Source organism: Molothrus aeneus, chromosome 1 (genome assembly GCF_037042795.1).
Source record: "Molothrus aeneus isolate 106 chromosome 1, BPBGC_Maene_1.0, whole genome shotgun sequence".
NCBI classification, from domain to species: domain Eukaryota; kingdom Metazoa; phylum Chordata; class Aves; order Passeriformes; family Icteridae; genus Molothrus; species Molothrus aeneus.
The window spans coordinates 88614240-88628755 of NC_089646.1; the positions used below are offsets into that span (position 1 = coordinate 88614240).

The 14516-nt window shown below is 42.3% G+C and overlaps 1 protein-coding gene across 15 annotated transcripts in view; it reads left to right on the plus strand.

Moving 5' to 3' along the window:
• LOC136563103 (poly(rC)-binding protein 3-like) overlaps positions 1-14516 on the plus strand; it is a 500444-nt gene that overhangs the window by 459327 nt on the left and 26601 nt on the right. For 11 of the 15 annotated variants that reach the window (XM_066560312.1, XM_066560287.1, XM_066560296.1 and 8 more), the window contains 6 exons: positions 1616-1747; positions 4432-4560; positions 5385-5528; positions 10336-10392; positions 10876-10951; positions 12731-12783. In XM_066560312.1, coding sequence (XP_066416409.1) covers positions 1616-1747; positions 4432-4560; positions 5385-5528; positions 10336-10392; positions 10876-10951; positions 12731-12783 — 591 coding nt within the window. The remainder of the gene's footprint in view (positions 1-1615; positions 1748-4431; positions 4561-5384; positions 5529-10335; positions 10393-10875; positions 10952-12730; positions 12784-14516) is intronic. The other 4 variants (XM_066560355.1, XM_066560389.1, XM_066560398.1 and 1 more) reach the window with 3 other exon arrangements.

A 14516-nucleotide genomic window follows, 5' to 3' on the forward strand; every position in this document is an offset into this window, starting at 1 on the left:
TTTATTTTGGATTGCAGTCTCTCACTGACACAGCCACTAAACAGAATATGAGTTACTACTTACTACTGGCTGGCAGAGGATTTGGTAGATTGGTAGAGGATTTTAGTAGATTTGATAGCTGTCTTGTCACATGCAGCAATGCCTTATTCCATTCAAGATTTTATTTTCTTCTCTTTTAAGCTAATTAAGGTGATACCAAGCCTTTTCTTGGATGGAAGAATGCTGCCATCAAAACTGGGGACACAACATAGGAATCAGTGCTGGTGTCACCAGGCTCCCACACTGGTTCAGTGAGATGTGCAGAGTTGCTTGAAGTGCTGAGTTGTAGATTGTTTTTTTTATCATTTGGAGTCCTGATTGCACAATATTGGCAGTTTTTGTTGGTTGGTTGGTTGGTTGGTTGGTTGATTGATTGATTGATTGATTGATTGGTAGGGGTTTTTGGTTTTTTTGTTTTTTGTTAAAGTGATAGTCTTTATAAGCATAGGAAATCACATCAGTTCTGTCTGACGGAGCTCTCGTTGCATCATAAGTGACTTCATAGGAAATGCATGTTTTCTCATCCCTGTCCTAATCTTTGGTAACATTCCTGTGGAGAGTATAATAGCTGTGCCATGTCACCTCACAGATGAGCCTTCTCAGCTCATAGCTAGTGTTACCAAAACTCTCTGAAATTCTCATGAGTTGTTGGGCAGCTGCAGTGCAGCTTGTGGCTTTTTATGTTTTCATCCTAAGTCCCCTCAAAGCATCCCACTATCAGTGGAAAGATAAAATTTATCTTTTTCTCTGTGATGAAGTCTTTAGAGGGATTGTTTTGTCTTGCCTACAAGATTTTGAACAAACAAAATATATTTGAAACAATTTAAACTTGCAACAAGATGAAGTGCTTATGGGAATGTATAATGTAGTCTCATTGGACATTGGGATACATGGGTGTGTTTCATTACCTGGACACAGGCAATTACTGTTCTGCTGAGCTTTTTGTACTTTGGTTACATAACCATGATGGAAAATATTTTAGAAATTGTGTAGTGCTACAAATATTTATGGACCTGCTACAAAAGAGGAATTAAATCTAGAAGGTGGCAGAAGAATTATCAAAATCATCTGATTTTCTCTGCTTCAGATTATTCATGTTCTTTGTCATTCCTTTTTTTAACCATTTTCCTTTGAATCCAGTCTGGGAAGAGACATGAAATGTAGAGACTTATTACACAGTATAAATTTTCTAACTGAGGTGGTGGAAAAGAGACCAAAACAGACCGAAACAGGTTTTGGAAGCCTGTAATCCAAAAGCCTCTTTGCCTTTTCCACCTATTTTCACTGGTTTAGTGGTAGACACCACCTCCTTCTCCTAGTCCTGCCCTCTGGTCCCACAGCATGAATCTTGCAATGCCAGAGATCCGAAGGGTTCCTCTGGCACAGGCAGCTTCATGCTTACAGTGTATCACTGGCAGAGCTGTTGTGGTGGGCTTTCCTTACCACAAAAGCCAGCCACAGCTGGTTGCACACTCCCCAGGTCTGCACAGACAGCCTGGGCATTTGCTGTGAGCCCTTCAGTGCTCACCAGGAATGACAAATCCCCTGCTAATGCTCACTGACACTGTGATTACAGGACATCAACGCTTCGATGACAAACAGCTCGGTGACAAGCAAACCGCCCGTAACACTGCGGCTTGTCGTCCCAGCAAGTCAGTGTGGATCCCTCATAGGAAAAGGAGGTTCTAAAATCAAAGAAATCAGGGAGGTAAGTCTTGGGATGTGTGCTGGGGACACTGGCTAGCTCAGCATCCTACTGCAGTGTGCCCTGCCAGCGTGACCCACCGTACTTTGCTGATCACACCAACATGAGCATGTGTCGACTGAAAAACCTGGAAAAGCCTTGGTCTGAGAGAAGCAGGGGGTCCAGCACAGCTGCACTTGTACTTTTCTTGGCACTAAAGACCACGTGTGAAATAGAGAAACAGCTTTACAGTGTATAAAGTCTTTCATGCACAATTAAGCAAAGCAAAGTGACAAATGGCTCTTCAAGTTTCTTTTCCAGCACAGATCCCTGCCCAGCAATACTCCAGGGATCACAAGTCAAAGAGCTGCAGCCATTTCCAAATTAGTTACCACCCCTACAGTCAGAGAAAAGCCCATGCAGCACTGGGGATTCCAGGCTAGTAGATCTACTTTCTAGAAAAGTGTGATTTCCATGCTCCTTCTCTGTTTCTCCTTAATGTCACTGAGCCACAGGTGACCTGATTTGATGCATTCCAAACACATGCAAAATTTATTTTTAGTCCAGACTTTAGCTAGAGGTACTCATTGAGTGTGCTGGGAGCCACTTTTTTGTCTAACCAAAAAATGCGAAAAGTACCATACCGTGCCTGTTTTAACTCTATCATTCGTGACTGTTAACAATGTAGCACATGCCAAGCCAAAGATCTGATGTTTGTAATCACTCATACAAGAAAATCAGGTACATGCTCAGATACATAGAGAAAATCTGAATAGGACATTTTAGAAAAATTGATTGTTATTCTGGAGGAAGTGACAATATTCCTTCTAAATTTGAATTCATCCCAACATGGTGTGAAATGTTGAATACTAAGATAACACGTTGATCAATTTTTTTAATTTGCCTGTGTCAAAACAAAAGGCTTTTGACAGGCTCTACAGAGTTGAAACTGTTTTTTTTAATCTAAAATGTGGATCCAAGACAGTAGGTTTTAAGGAGCTTTTAGGTTGATTTCTTAGTTGTGTTAAAATAGAAGCAGGCATGAGTGTGAACTGTGTGCTAGTGATTGCTTAGCTCTAGGTTTTACAGCTGTCTATACTTTGGATTTTATATTAAAAATATTAAAAGTTATGTTGGTAACATCACTCAGAGGACTGTGGGAATGTGCCCAGGACACAGGTTTTTAAAGGTGAGATTGGTCTATTGGCTAAATTAAGTGACTGAAGTGATTATCCTGGTGAACACAGTTTCAGAAGCAATTGCCTGTGGTCTGGTATAAGGAAGTAAAAGGATAGTTTTTGGCCAAATAGGTGTTTTGATAAGGTTAATGTAGCAAGAAGTCACACTGCACATCTTCCTAAGCATAAGGATAATGGACAAATTATTACTTGCTTTTGCTATTGATAAATGACCAAAGTCGGAGAATAAACAATATTAGCACTGGGAGTAAATGCATAAATGCCTCTGGTACTTGGCAGTCTTTTGCACTGGATGTACAGATACCCAGGAATGTACATTAAAAAGCAAATACTAGGAAAGAGGGGGAAATCAAGGAGCATCCAGCCCAAGATGTGATCTAATTTCATCATCACATAACACACTTAACAGTTGCAAAAGGAGGGGTCTTTTGTGTTCAGTCATGAACCCAGAAACAGTAGGGTTGCAGTACTATTTTTGAGATAATATTATGAAAAAAAAAGAAAGTAAAAGCATGAGGGATTGATCAAATTATGGTGAAATTCCAAAGTCTGTTATGGGACATGGAATTCATACTTTGGCCTTTAAACAACACCAGTGAACAGAAGATGAAATCAGTACATTAATCAGTCTTTGGAAGGGATAACACGTGTTGTGTATAACTAGCAGGAAAACAAATTAACTCCTTGCTGGCTGATACAAAGTCAATGGTTACTGAAAATACTTGTATTTTAAAGCCCAAATACTGCATTGCAATGACAGTCAGGAATAGATCTTTTGTGCAATATGTTAAAGAGCTTATTCAACATCAAATGCCTGGGTTTTTCTCTGATGGCTGAAAAGGTCTTCCGTGTTTGTGTAATAATGTCAAGGGTTGTTTGGGCCTCTTTTTTTTTTTTTAAACTAAAACACACTAGTGCCAAGATCAAATTTAAAAAACAGTACAAAAAAAACCCCCAAAAGTGGCTCATTACTTTCTTGGTTTCATTAATGAGCTAAAAGTTAATTTAATCAACACTAATTATGATTTAGAAGTGCTTCTGTACCATATAACATAAGGAAGCCCTGAATTTCAACGAGAGACACAAGTCAGCCATCAGTAGATTAAAGAGGCATTTATCAGTAGATTAAAGAGTGACTCGTTTGATTAGCCAAGCTTCTTCAATTTTTGGGCTTTTTTCTTCTTATTTTTTATTATTGAAGAGTACTTCATATCACCCTTTTCACTTTTTAGTCAGCATTGCAACTGTCAGTCTTTGAGAGGGTTAAAATGCTTCTCCTGAAGTTCAGCTCTCACCTACTGAGGACTAACCTTCCTGGGGTGGTAGTGTTGGCAAGCTGGCTTGAACAGCCAAATCCATGTCCAGGAATTACCAAACATGCTCCAGCACATCCAGCAAAGAAAGGACAAAAGTTTAGGGGTGCACTCCCTCTGTTGTCTCAGTGAAAGACTGGAGAGGTGCCATTGCCTGCATGGCAGTGACAGTGTCTTTGCTCTGTCTCTGCTCAAGTCCACAGGAGCCCAGGTGCAGGTGGCAGGGGACATGCTCCCCAACTCGACGGAGCGCGCGGTGACCATATCCGGCACTCCCGACGCCATCATCCAGTGTGTGAAGCAGATCTGCGTGGTGATGCTGGAGGTAAGCGGGCACCCTGCGTGTCCCTTCTCACTCAGGAGATGCTCAAACACATTATTAATAATTGTCAATTGCCATGAGTTCCCCTGGGGTGCTGCCTGCCCTTCCTGTGCCAGGGATTTCCAGAGGCTCTGTTAAACTCTGCTTTTCCTGGTGTTTGAGAGCCTCTTGCAGCAAGGTTTAGCAAAGGCTGTCATGACATTGTTGAACAACAACCAGGTCTAGCTCAGAGCTGCAGTCATTCTGAAAGAAACACATTTTCTATTCTGATGTAGAATAGGGCAGAAAATATCCAGATCTTGTTTAAAATAGAAATAATTCGGACCAGCGGGGATTTTTTGCTTCCTTAGGGTCAGGTCATTGCCACAAGAGCAGTAAGTTTCATTTTGATGGCAGTTTTTTAGCCCTTAGATTAAATGATACACAAAATAAATTTATATTAAAATCTGGGCCTTTTAGCCCTAGCTGAAAATGCCCATAATTTCCAAGCCATCGACCATTTTCAAAATTGTGCCTCTGTTTCATGAAATGCCTTAACATGCTTAATGAAGCTTCATAGCTTCATCTGACAGTGGCAGTAATGTAACCACGGGTGTCACCATTCCCTCTTTTGGCCATGCACTCAGGTCCTCAGCTCCTCCCTTGAAGCCCAGACAGGAGGCCTCTAGCGTGCTTTTGGTCTGAGGGGGTGGAGGGCAGGGTGGGCTGGGCTGGGTTACCTGCATGCCTTGTTGCCTGAGGTGACCAATATTTATAAAAAGAGACGTCTTTTTACTACATGCTCTGCTTCGTTTTACATTTTGACCACTTTGTGTTTTTGTCTGCAGTCCCCACCCAAAGGTGCCACCATCCCCTACCGTCCCAAACCTGCCTCTGCACCTATCATTTTTGCAGGTGGCCAGGTAAGAGCAGACACCATTTTGGCTTCAGCTGGAAACCACACCGTCCTGGCCCAGCCTCAGCCAGCGCCTGTTAGTTTTCAACTTTTACTCTTTCTTGCCTGGTATAGTATTGATGTGCTTTGTCTACTGTGTGTGCTTAACCGTTTGCAGGACAGGAGAACACTGCAGTGCAAACTTTACACAAAATTGTGACGACCTGGTATTTTACCAAGATTTAACATTGACTTCTGTAATTAAGAAAGGTGTGCCCTTCTGCAAATTGAGAGGTGTCCAAATCAGGAGCTCATTGAGTGGGGCAGCTCTACTTATTGTAGTAGTTGGGTTTTTGGTTTTTTTCCTTAACTTGCAGCTTCACTAGCAGTATCAGCAGTTTTGTCAATTTTCAGAGATGATGAAACAGCGGGACATTTCTGCTAATGAAAAGTGTAATTTTTCTCTCATAGTTTTCATACTTTTTGGGACCAAATAGTGATTTTTGCAGTAAGGATTTACACACACATAATTTCCATTGCTTGTAGTCCCTCGGGACCAAGTAGCAATGGAATTCCGAGGTGGCTGCAACTACTAACATGCAAGTGTAGACCTTCCCAGCAATGGTGTGGAACAGCCTGATTGATAACACAAGAACAGCATTCCTGTTTCTTTTTTATGTAAAGAAGTTTTGATGATTCCTCCTTCACCTTAAGCTGTATCATTCAGGGTATATCTCATCTGCCTTTAAAAACCCACATGCAATTGGTTCTTCTGTGTCTTTTAGTAATGTCTGAAATGGGTCTGCAGTGTGTGACAGAGGCATAGCAGGAATGCTCTGCCATCACCCATTGCAGGGGGAAGGCAGCTTTCTCTGAAGAGACAATGATGAACGGAGCTGATAAATCCCCTGAAAACGCCATGGAGGGGTCACAAGGGGACCTGTGTAGCCCCCAATCTTCGAGCAGTGGTGGAGGAGTGAGATGCTACAAGCCCTGCCTAACTCAAGGGGAAATGGACCCCATAAACCCAGCTTAGAGGAAGGCAGAGATCTCTCTACTCAGGATTAACATATGTAAAGCCCCTCTGGCAGCAAGGCACCCCCACCCAACCAGATCTTTTCCCCAAGGTGATGCCAAGGTCTCTTTTTAAGCAATTACCCAATTACTTGCACAGTGTAACATCTGCAGGCAGGTCCCCCCTCCCACCCCATCAGCCCTATCGAGGTCATCACCCTGTCACAGGGTGTGGGCTGATGGCACAGACTGTGTCCCACCTTGGGCAGCTGGAAGCTGGACATGGAGGTCCTGGTGGGGCTGAGTGCCCAAGGTGCTGCTGGCATTGTTGGTGTGAGGACCTGTGCCACCACAATCTGCTGGTGTGTAAGGAAGCTCCTGCACAGGAGCACACACCTCCCAAGCATATGCCAAAATGCTTCTGACAGCCCTTGTCGTAAACTGTCTCTGATTTTTTTTTTGTCTCAGAGTTTTACTTTCTATTCTCTAATGATTTGTTCTGATGTATATCCGGATTTTTATAATCTGGATGTAGTAGCTTTCATCATGTTTGAGCCTACTTCTGTTACTTGTTGTCATCAGAATAAGAAATCTGCTTCCTTAGTGACCAAAGTTGAATTGAAATGTAAAATAATGTGCCAGAAACTGGTCTATAACTGGAAGTTCAGAATAATTTACTCCATATATGTAAGTTTACACTGCAGTGCTGTCCTTTAAGAAATATTTGTGTGTATGTATATGCAGCAGCCCATTCTATCAGTGTTGTAATTCCCACTGCCTTCAAAGGCTGTATATGATTACTCAAAAGCATTGAAACTGTTTGCTAGAGGGTGCTGAGCAGTTTGTATAAATAATTGAAGGTATCCTATTTTCAGGTCTAATAGCTCTTGTCACCTTCAGTTTTATCAGTTAAAAAAGTGTTCTCACTTTTCTAATGCAACCTTGTTGATGTGAGAAAGAATGTAAGAGGCAGACACCTTCTGTGTGCTTTGAATTTCTGTGTGCTCTGACTAAACAAAATCTTTAAGAAAATGCTTAAGGTGTATTTGGACACCAGTTTGGAAAGCCACTTTAACCAGGTTTCATTGGTGGAAATTAATACCAAAAATAAAATTTTATTAGCACTGTTAGTTCCATTCAACATTTCAGCTAAGCTATCAGAAGTTATTTTTCTATTCTAAATTACATCATGGCTATCTTTGTTTGTTTAACACTTAGTAAAATAAGTAACATTAGCTAAATATAATCTCTAGTTTTCCTTAGGAAGTTGGGGTTCTTCCACTCTAAGTATTGCTTTTAATTTTCTTGTGCTTCTTTGATACTGCATTGCATAACAAAACTAAAAGGAAACTGAACACTGCCCTGCTCTTCTCCTATTGTTATTTAGCATGTGCAATGGTTAAATTGGACATTTCTACGCTGTGTGCTACATCGGTGGTACTCAGAGGGTGCAGCTTTGCTTTATGAATCTCACCATTATGATGGTCTAAATTGAGGGAGATGTGCAGACCAGGTCATCCCTGCTGTTACTTACATCAGTAGGGAAGTTGCCCTTGACTGTGATGGAAGCAGATCCGTAGCCCATGTGCTCAGTGGAACATTACAGGACAGATGGCTCAATAGCCTCTAATCAGGCTTGAGCTCAGCAAGCCCCAGTCCTCAGCCCCAAAAACACATGGTTCCCCTGACAAGGGCTAAAGCAGACAGACACTGTTTTCTTAAGCTAATTCAATCAAATGACCTCTTGGCAGTCTAAGAAATTAAAACCTTTCTTTTTCTTTTTTTTTGGTTTCTTGTTTTTGGGTTTTTTTTTGGGGGGGGCAGGTTTGTTTTGGTTTTTTTGGGAGGTTTTTTGGTTGTTGTTTGGTTTTCTTTGGTTTGTTTGTTTGGTTTTTTTTCACTGGGGAAGAAAATTGAAAGCCCATCATGTCCATTCTGGTTTGATGGTTTTCATGGACTGCCTGTAAACTACAAGTAAACCTGGTCTGAGCACTGAATGTTCATTGGTTTTGTTACTTCTCCAGTTTTTTTGCTTCCTCCTATGTACACATGGAAGTATGAGGGAGCAGAATGATGAGGGAAGGGATGGTTTCTATTAGGTTTGCTGGTGACTTTTTTGTGATGGGTTCTCGCTGGTTTGCAGACCACTGCTTGGAAAGCAGCCGTGTAAAAGATGTTCTCTCAGCTGGGTTTGAAGTACAGCTGAGACCAGAAAAGACACCTGTGACCCAGCGCAGAGGCTCAGACACCAAAGCATGGTTTCCAAACCCACTGTTTGCCCACAGACCCAGCTGTAACCTCCGTGAAGCTGCTGCTGTGCTTGGCTGAGCACAGAGCACCCCCACCACCACCACTCCTTCCCACTGAGGTTGTCCTCATTTAGTGAAACAGTTAAACAAGTTTCACTTGCTTGAATACATGTTTCCTTTAGACCCACTGATGATGGTGATCACTTGTTTTTGTGGAATGGAACCTTTCCTATTTATATATAACTCATCAGTGATGCCCATCCCCTATAGATGCGCATGCATGTTTGCCCATGAGCCTCCCATTGAGCCTGGTACACAGAGTTTTCTCCCGGAAAACTGCTCATGTGCATAATGTTTTCCAGATTATGGCCTGGCTTTATAACTAATTTAAAAACTAAATTAAATGTTTCTTCTCCAGAAGGGAAATTCTGCTGCAGAAATGTGCATCATGCAGTTGAGACATTAAAGGTTTTAATATCCGGACTCCATTAAATGAATTGTTTTATCATTTGCAGAGGATTCATTACTTTCTAAGAGGCCTTTTGTCAAATAAGCATTTTGCAAACTAAGCTAATCAGCTCTGTTCCTGTTTATAATTCTCCCACTACAAATATTTATGTTATAATTTGTCCTTCTGCTTTCCTGCCTGTCTAAGCACAAGCACATTAATTTTTTTCTGACATGTCATTCCTTTCATACATAATAGAAAGTCATACACTCTCTATAGTTTTGGGGTTTTTTTTGTAGGCCACTGCATAGAGTTGAACAGGACCAGCAGGAGAGACAAAGGGCTGTGCTAACTGGTGCCAGGCATGCCACCATATCCGTCCTCACTCATGTCCTTTTTTACCCCTACACCTCACCCCAGTACTGCCAGAAATTATGCCAGAAGCTACATCCCTTGCACTGCTTCTGTGGTGCAGAGTGGCTGGATTTGGAGAGAGGATATGTGGCTTGCTGTGGAAGACCGCCCACCATGCTGGGGGTTTCCATGATGCTTCTGTCTCCAAACTGGCCTGCTGGCCCTGTGCCCAGGCACTGCAGGACAGGCTGCCATCAGCACACAGGCTCAGCTACCCACTGGCACGGCAGCCTGGGCATGAACTCCATGAGATGCCCCGTGAGGTATCTGTGGCTGTCCGACGAGGTGTCTCAGAGCTGGCTGGCACGTGGCCCTGCACACATGTGGCAGTCAGAAGCTGGAGGACAGGGCAGGGCATCCCCTGAGCAGGCCTGTCCCCTCCTCACTGTGCCTCTTGCTGCTCTGGCATCAGCATCTCCCCAGGTGCCTTGGTGTCACTGGCCACCCCCTGTGCTCCTTGACCCCCTCCGTGTCCTCAGCTCTCCTCCCAGCAGACAGAGCTGGACTAAAAGTGAGCTCCTGAGGGCCAAGAACATCAGAGCTCGGGCAGTGGCTCTTGGGGTTCTCCGCTTGCAAGGGGTACATGGGCAGCCTGACAGAGACCTTTCTGTACCGTGCCAAGGGTTATCAAGCAGCACAAGACAATTAAACCTCACTCAGTGTGGAAAGCAATGCAGGTGGCATTTGCTGGGGGGGCATGAGAAGCTTTTGTGATGAGAACAGGAATGCTGCTTGTCCCACCTGACTAACCCTGTCTTAACTGTGCTTGTTGTTCCCAGGCGTTCACGATTCAGGGGCAGTATGCCATCCCTCATCCAGACGTGAGTCCAGCACATGTAAATTATTCCCTTTTTGCTCCTCTCCCTCTTATTTGTTCTGGGCAGCATTTGCTTTCTACAATAGTTAGCAATAAAGACATGGCCTAAGGACACCTTTCCTGACCAACATGGTCTCTAGCCAAGTGTTAGCCCAGCTGCCTCTCTTACCTTGTGTAATAATTGCTAGAAAGTACAATGGCCCAGGAACAAATGACACTTGGTCTTTTTGCATGTGATATATTTGAGTTCTTTTAATATGTAATTCTACAGTAATTAGTTAATATTAACAATAGCCATTACATGTAATAACAGTAGAGATGTCATTTATAACCAGTTTGTTTTGGTTTTTTTTTCTCTACGGTAGATTAGAATGATTGATTAAACCTTTTATTTTTCAATATAATTTTAATTAATCCAGTTTTAGAACACGTAAGATGGTTTCTCTGCTCTGAAATAATTCCATTTGATTGGTTAGTTCTAATTTCCCATCCTGCCCTGCAGTTGACCAAGCTTCACCAGTTGGCTATGCAGCATCCCCCCTTTACTCCCCTTGGGCAGACCACCCCTGGTTTCCCTGGTACGTACCCATGACCCCCTGGGGATGTCCTTCTTCTTAACAGCTTTGTTTCCCGTGGTCATTACATCATTTTAATAATAAATGTGGTCAATGACCAGCAATCCTTCTGTTTTTACACATTAATCTCTCTTCTTCCCTCCCGTACCTCTGTTACCGTTCCTTTCATCATTACTAAAACGTGCTTTGTTTGTTACTTTTATTAATCACAACTGCTTCATTTGTGCCCTTGGCTAAAAGCCCGAGTTTCTTCTGTTCAGTCCTTGCAAAGTTATTGTGGACCATACAGTATGTACCAGTTGGTTCTGAGGGAAGTGCCTGGGAGTGCTTTTTGTCCATGCTTTGGTGACATGGATCAGAGAGAAACAAACATGGGAAAACAGTTTGTGCTCATGGAACAGAAACACCAATTAAAGAAACCATGGCATGCTGAAAGTTGAATTCTTGTAGAGCCAAATGTCTTGAGAGCATCTGCAATCATCACTGCTGGGACAAGTGCCTCACTTCCTACTAGATAATGTAGACATAGCTACAAAATGTGATGGAAATTTAGTTAAGGACTTAAAATTTGCTCCCTACTTAATAAAGCTGAGGGTGAATTATTGATTGAAGAGTGAGAAGTCACTTAAGCCTGCAAATGAACATTTATACTGTGCTTCACAACATACACACTTGGCATCTAAAAACTTCACAGAAGTGCATCTGTACTGGTACATGCTTTGTATGGCAAATAACATTTTATCACATACATCACAAATTCTCTGAGCAACTTGACTACTTGATACTCAGTGTGAAACAAGCTTGTGCAATTCATAATTGAATATAAACAAATAAAATTAGTCACTTTTTTATAGAATATTTATTTTTTGTATATTCTAGTTAGAAATTACTGGTTTTGGCATGTCTTCACAGATAATAAACACCAAAACAAAAGAAAAGAAGATTCATGATATCAAAACATACTTTTGTTTCTTTGTGATGTATCTGATAAAATACCTACAAGTAATACTAAATGGCCTTTCCTAGCTTTGTATTTTCCTTATTCTTGTCATTAACATCCTGCTCCTTAATCTTTTCCTGGTTATATTTGTGAGATGTACGTTTCTGTAATGTTACTGTGTGTTAGAACAGTAATTCCATTTTTCCTGAGCATTTTCCTTTTGTCCACCCAATTTACAAACAAATGTATGTAGCTTAGAGTACTTTGTCCATTGCCCTTCCAAAATTACCCTTCCCAACATTTCTTTAGCAACTAATCCCACATATAATTTCCAGATTTTCTTAGGTTAATTTCTTTGTCCTTATTTTAATTTTTTTTGTTATTTTTCATGAACATGTACTTTGTTCAGCTAATTGTTCATTTGACATCCACTTTAATTTTCCATATTCTAGAATTCCTAGTAGACAGGTCCAATTTCAGCCATACATTAATTTCTCAATTGATGTGTTTAGAACAAGCTTTGGAGACTTATTTTTAGAGGAAACCCTTCATTTTCTAGAAGCTTTTTGTGATGACTCTCTGGAATCTCATGTGACATTTGTTGCTTTGATGGGTTAAAGGTTAATTAAAATAAGACTCATTTAAAATTAGCCCAGCCCTCTGAGTTTTGCATCCTTTGCTTTCTTTTCTGTTTCACTATCAGTTCTCTATTTTTCTTCGCTCTTTTCTCTTTTTTTTTTCCCTCTCCTTTCTGTATGTTTCCTTCTTTAAAATTTCATTTGTTGTGTCTTACCCTTCTTGCAAACAGCTGGCGTAACATTTTCCCTCTGTCCCCTGAATAGGACTGGATGCCACTACTCCAACCAGTTCCCATGAACTTACAATTCCCAATGATGTAAGTGGACCAATAGTCCGTATCTCTTTCTCTTCTCTTGCTCCTCTGCCACCAGAGGGGACGCCTCTGACCTTTGGCTGATCTGCAAACACCAGCCCCAGGATAAACTGTGCAGCACTCAGTCTGTGGGGAGGGGCCTGAGGGGTTGGTGAAATGCTGGATGGCAGGGCAGGAGTGACTGTCCCCTCTTGTGCCCCTTGGTGACAGTGCCACGAGGCTTCACTGGCTTCAGGAAAGCCTGGGCTCCCAAAATTCATCTCTCAGGTGGCACTGGCGCGGGTGGTCTCAGCAGAGGGGCCAAAGGGGGTGGAACAGTGTGCAGCCCTGTGTGCTGTGTGTTGGGCTGGAGTCCTCCATGGCCATCTCCACTGAACCCCACATTTACCCAAGATGTCATTTTTCCTGAGCCAAAAAGCTGCTTTGGAAATGTAAAGGTGCAGTATAAGGGTTTATTTAAAAAACAAGGGCTAGTAACATTCCTGCTCCAGCAGCTCTGGGTTGGTTGTGATCAACAGGGCCAGCGTCCATGAGCAACATGGTGCTGAATCTTAAAACAGTTCAAAATGCCCAACTGATATGCTGGGCATCACATAAAAATGCCTTCCCCTTTAATTTGATTTCATTGCAGACAAGGTTGGGGTCTTTTTTCCAGTTTCATTACAAATGAGTCACTTGGAAAATGGAAGTATTCCCCTCAGTAAAAAAAGCTTTGAAGCATGGGTGGGATCACAAATAGCAATTATATTACTTAAGAGATACCTACAATATTGTGCAAGCCCTATTAAACTCAGTGGCAATGATTTACAGTAAGAAAAAGATACAGAACCACAAAGTGGAGGTGTGAGTGCTGTGATTCATTAAACTTTCTGTTACATAAAAAATTCCCTGCTGATTTATCAGTTCCTGCTTTGCAACCAAATTCATATTAAGTTGAGAATTTTTTAGGAGCACCTTCTTTATCCTTACAGCACAAGTTTCTTAATTTCCCTTTCAGACAAATGTTGTTCTTGCCATCAGAGTTGTAAATCCAAGGTCGCTCTTCTGACTTATCTTCTTTTGGGGTTCATGGCAGAAAAAGGGAGGGAGAAAGTTGGCCCTGGGTCCTGTAGTGCCATACAAAATTTTTTAAAACCATCAGTTTCTCATCCATGAGGTGTGAAATGCCCAGCTCAGCACTGTCCATGAACAGCAAACACAAATCTGCCCGATGATTCTCATATAAGGTTTTTATGGTTACACAGTGCATGTCTTGCTGTTGCTGCTAAAGGAGCAAAGCCAAGGCTAAAATGGGGTTAGGCTTAGGAAGAGCCTGCAGGAGCTCTCCAGGTGGTGAGAGGGAGTTCTGATGTGTGTATGGTGTCAAGGTGTGCATTAGAGGACCAGAAGGTCAGTGCTGCCACCTGAGCCCTGTGTGCTCCTATCTGTGTGTGCATACCCAGGGCTGCAGAGCAGAGGGAAGAACTGGCTCTTGTCCTGTCAGGTAGCAGGAGCTGCTTGAGAATTTCACAGGTGCCTTCCCTGGGGTCTCCCAGTGTGGCCATGCATACTGGTGCCCCATGTCCCCATCACAGCTGCACTAGGGCTGCTCTCCAGGCAGCCCAGTGCCAAAAATGTATTTCTTTTTGTCAGCAGTGGTGTGACCAGCAGGACCAGGGCAGTGAATGTTCCCCTGTGCTTGGCTCTGGTGAAGCCACACCTCAAATGCTGTGTTCAGTTTTAGACCCCACAGTTCA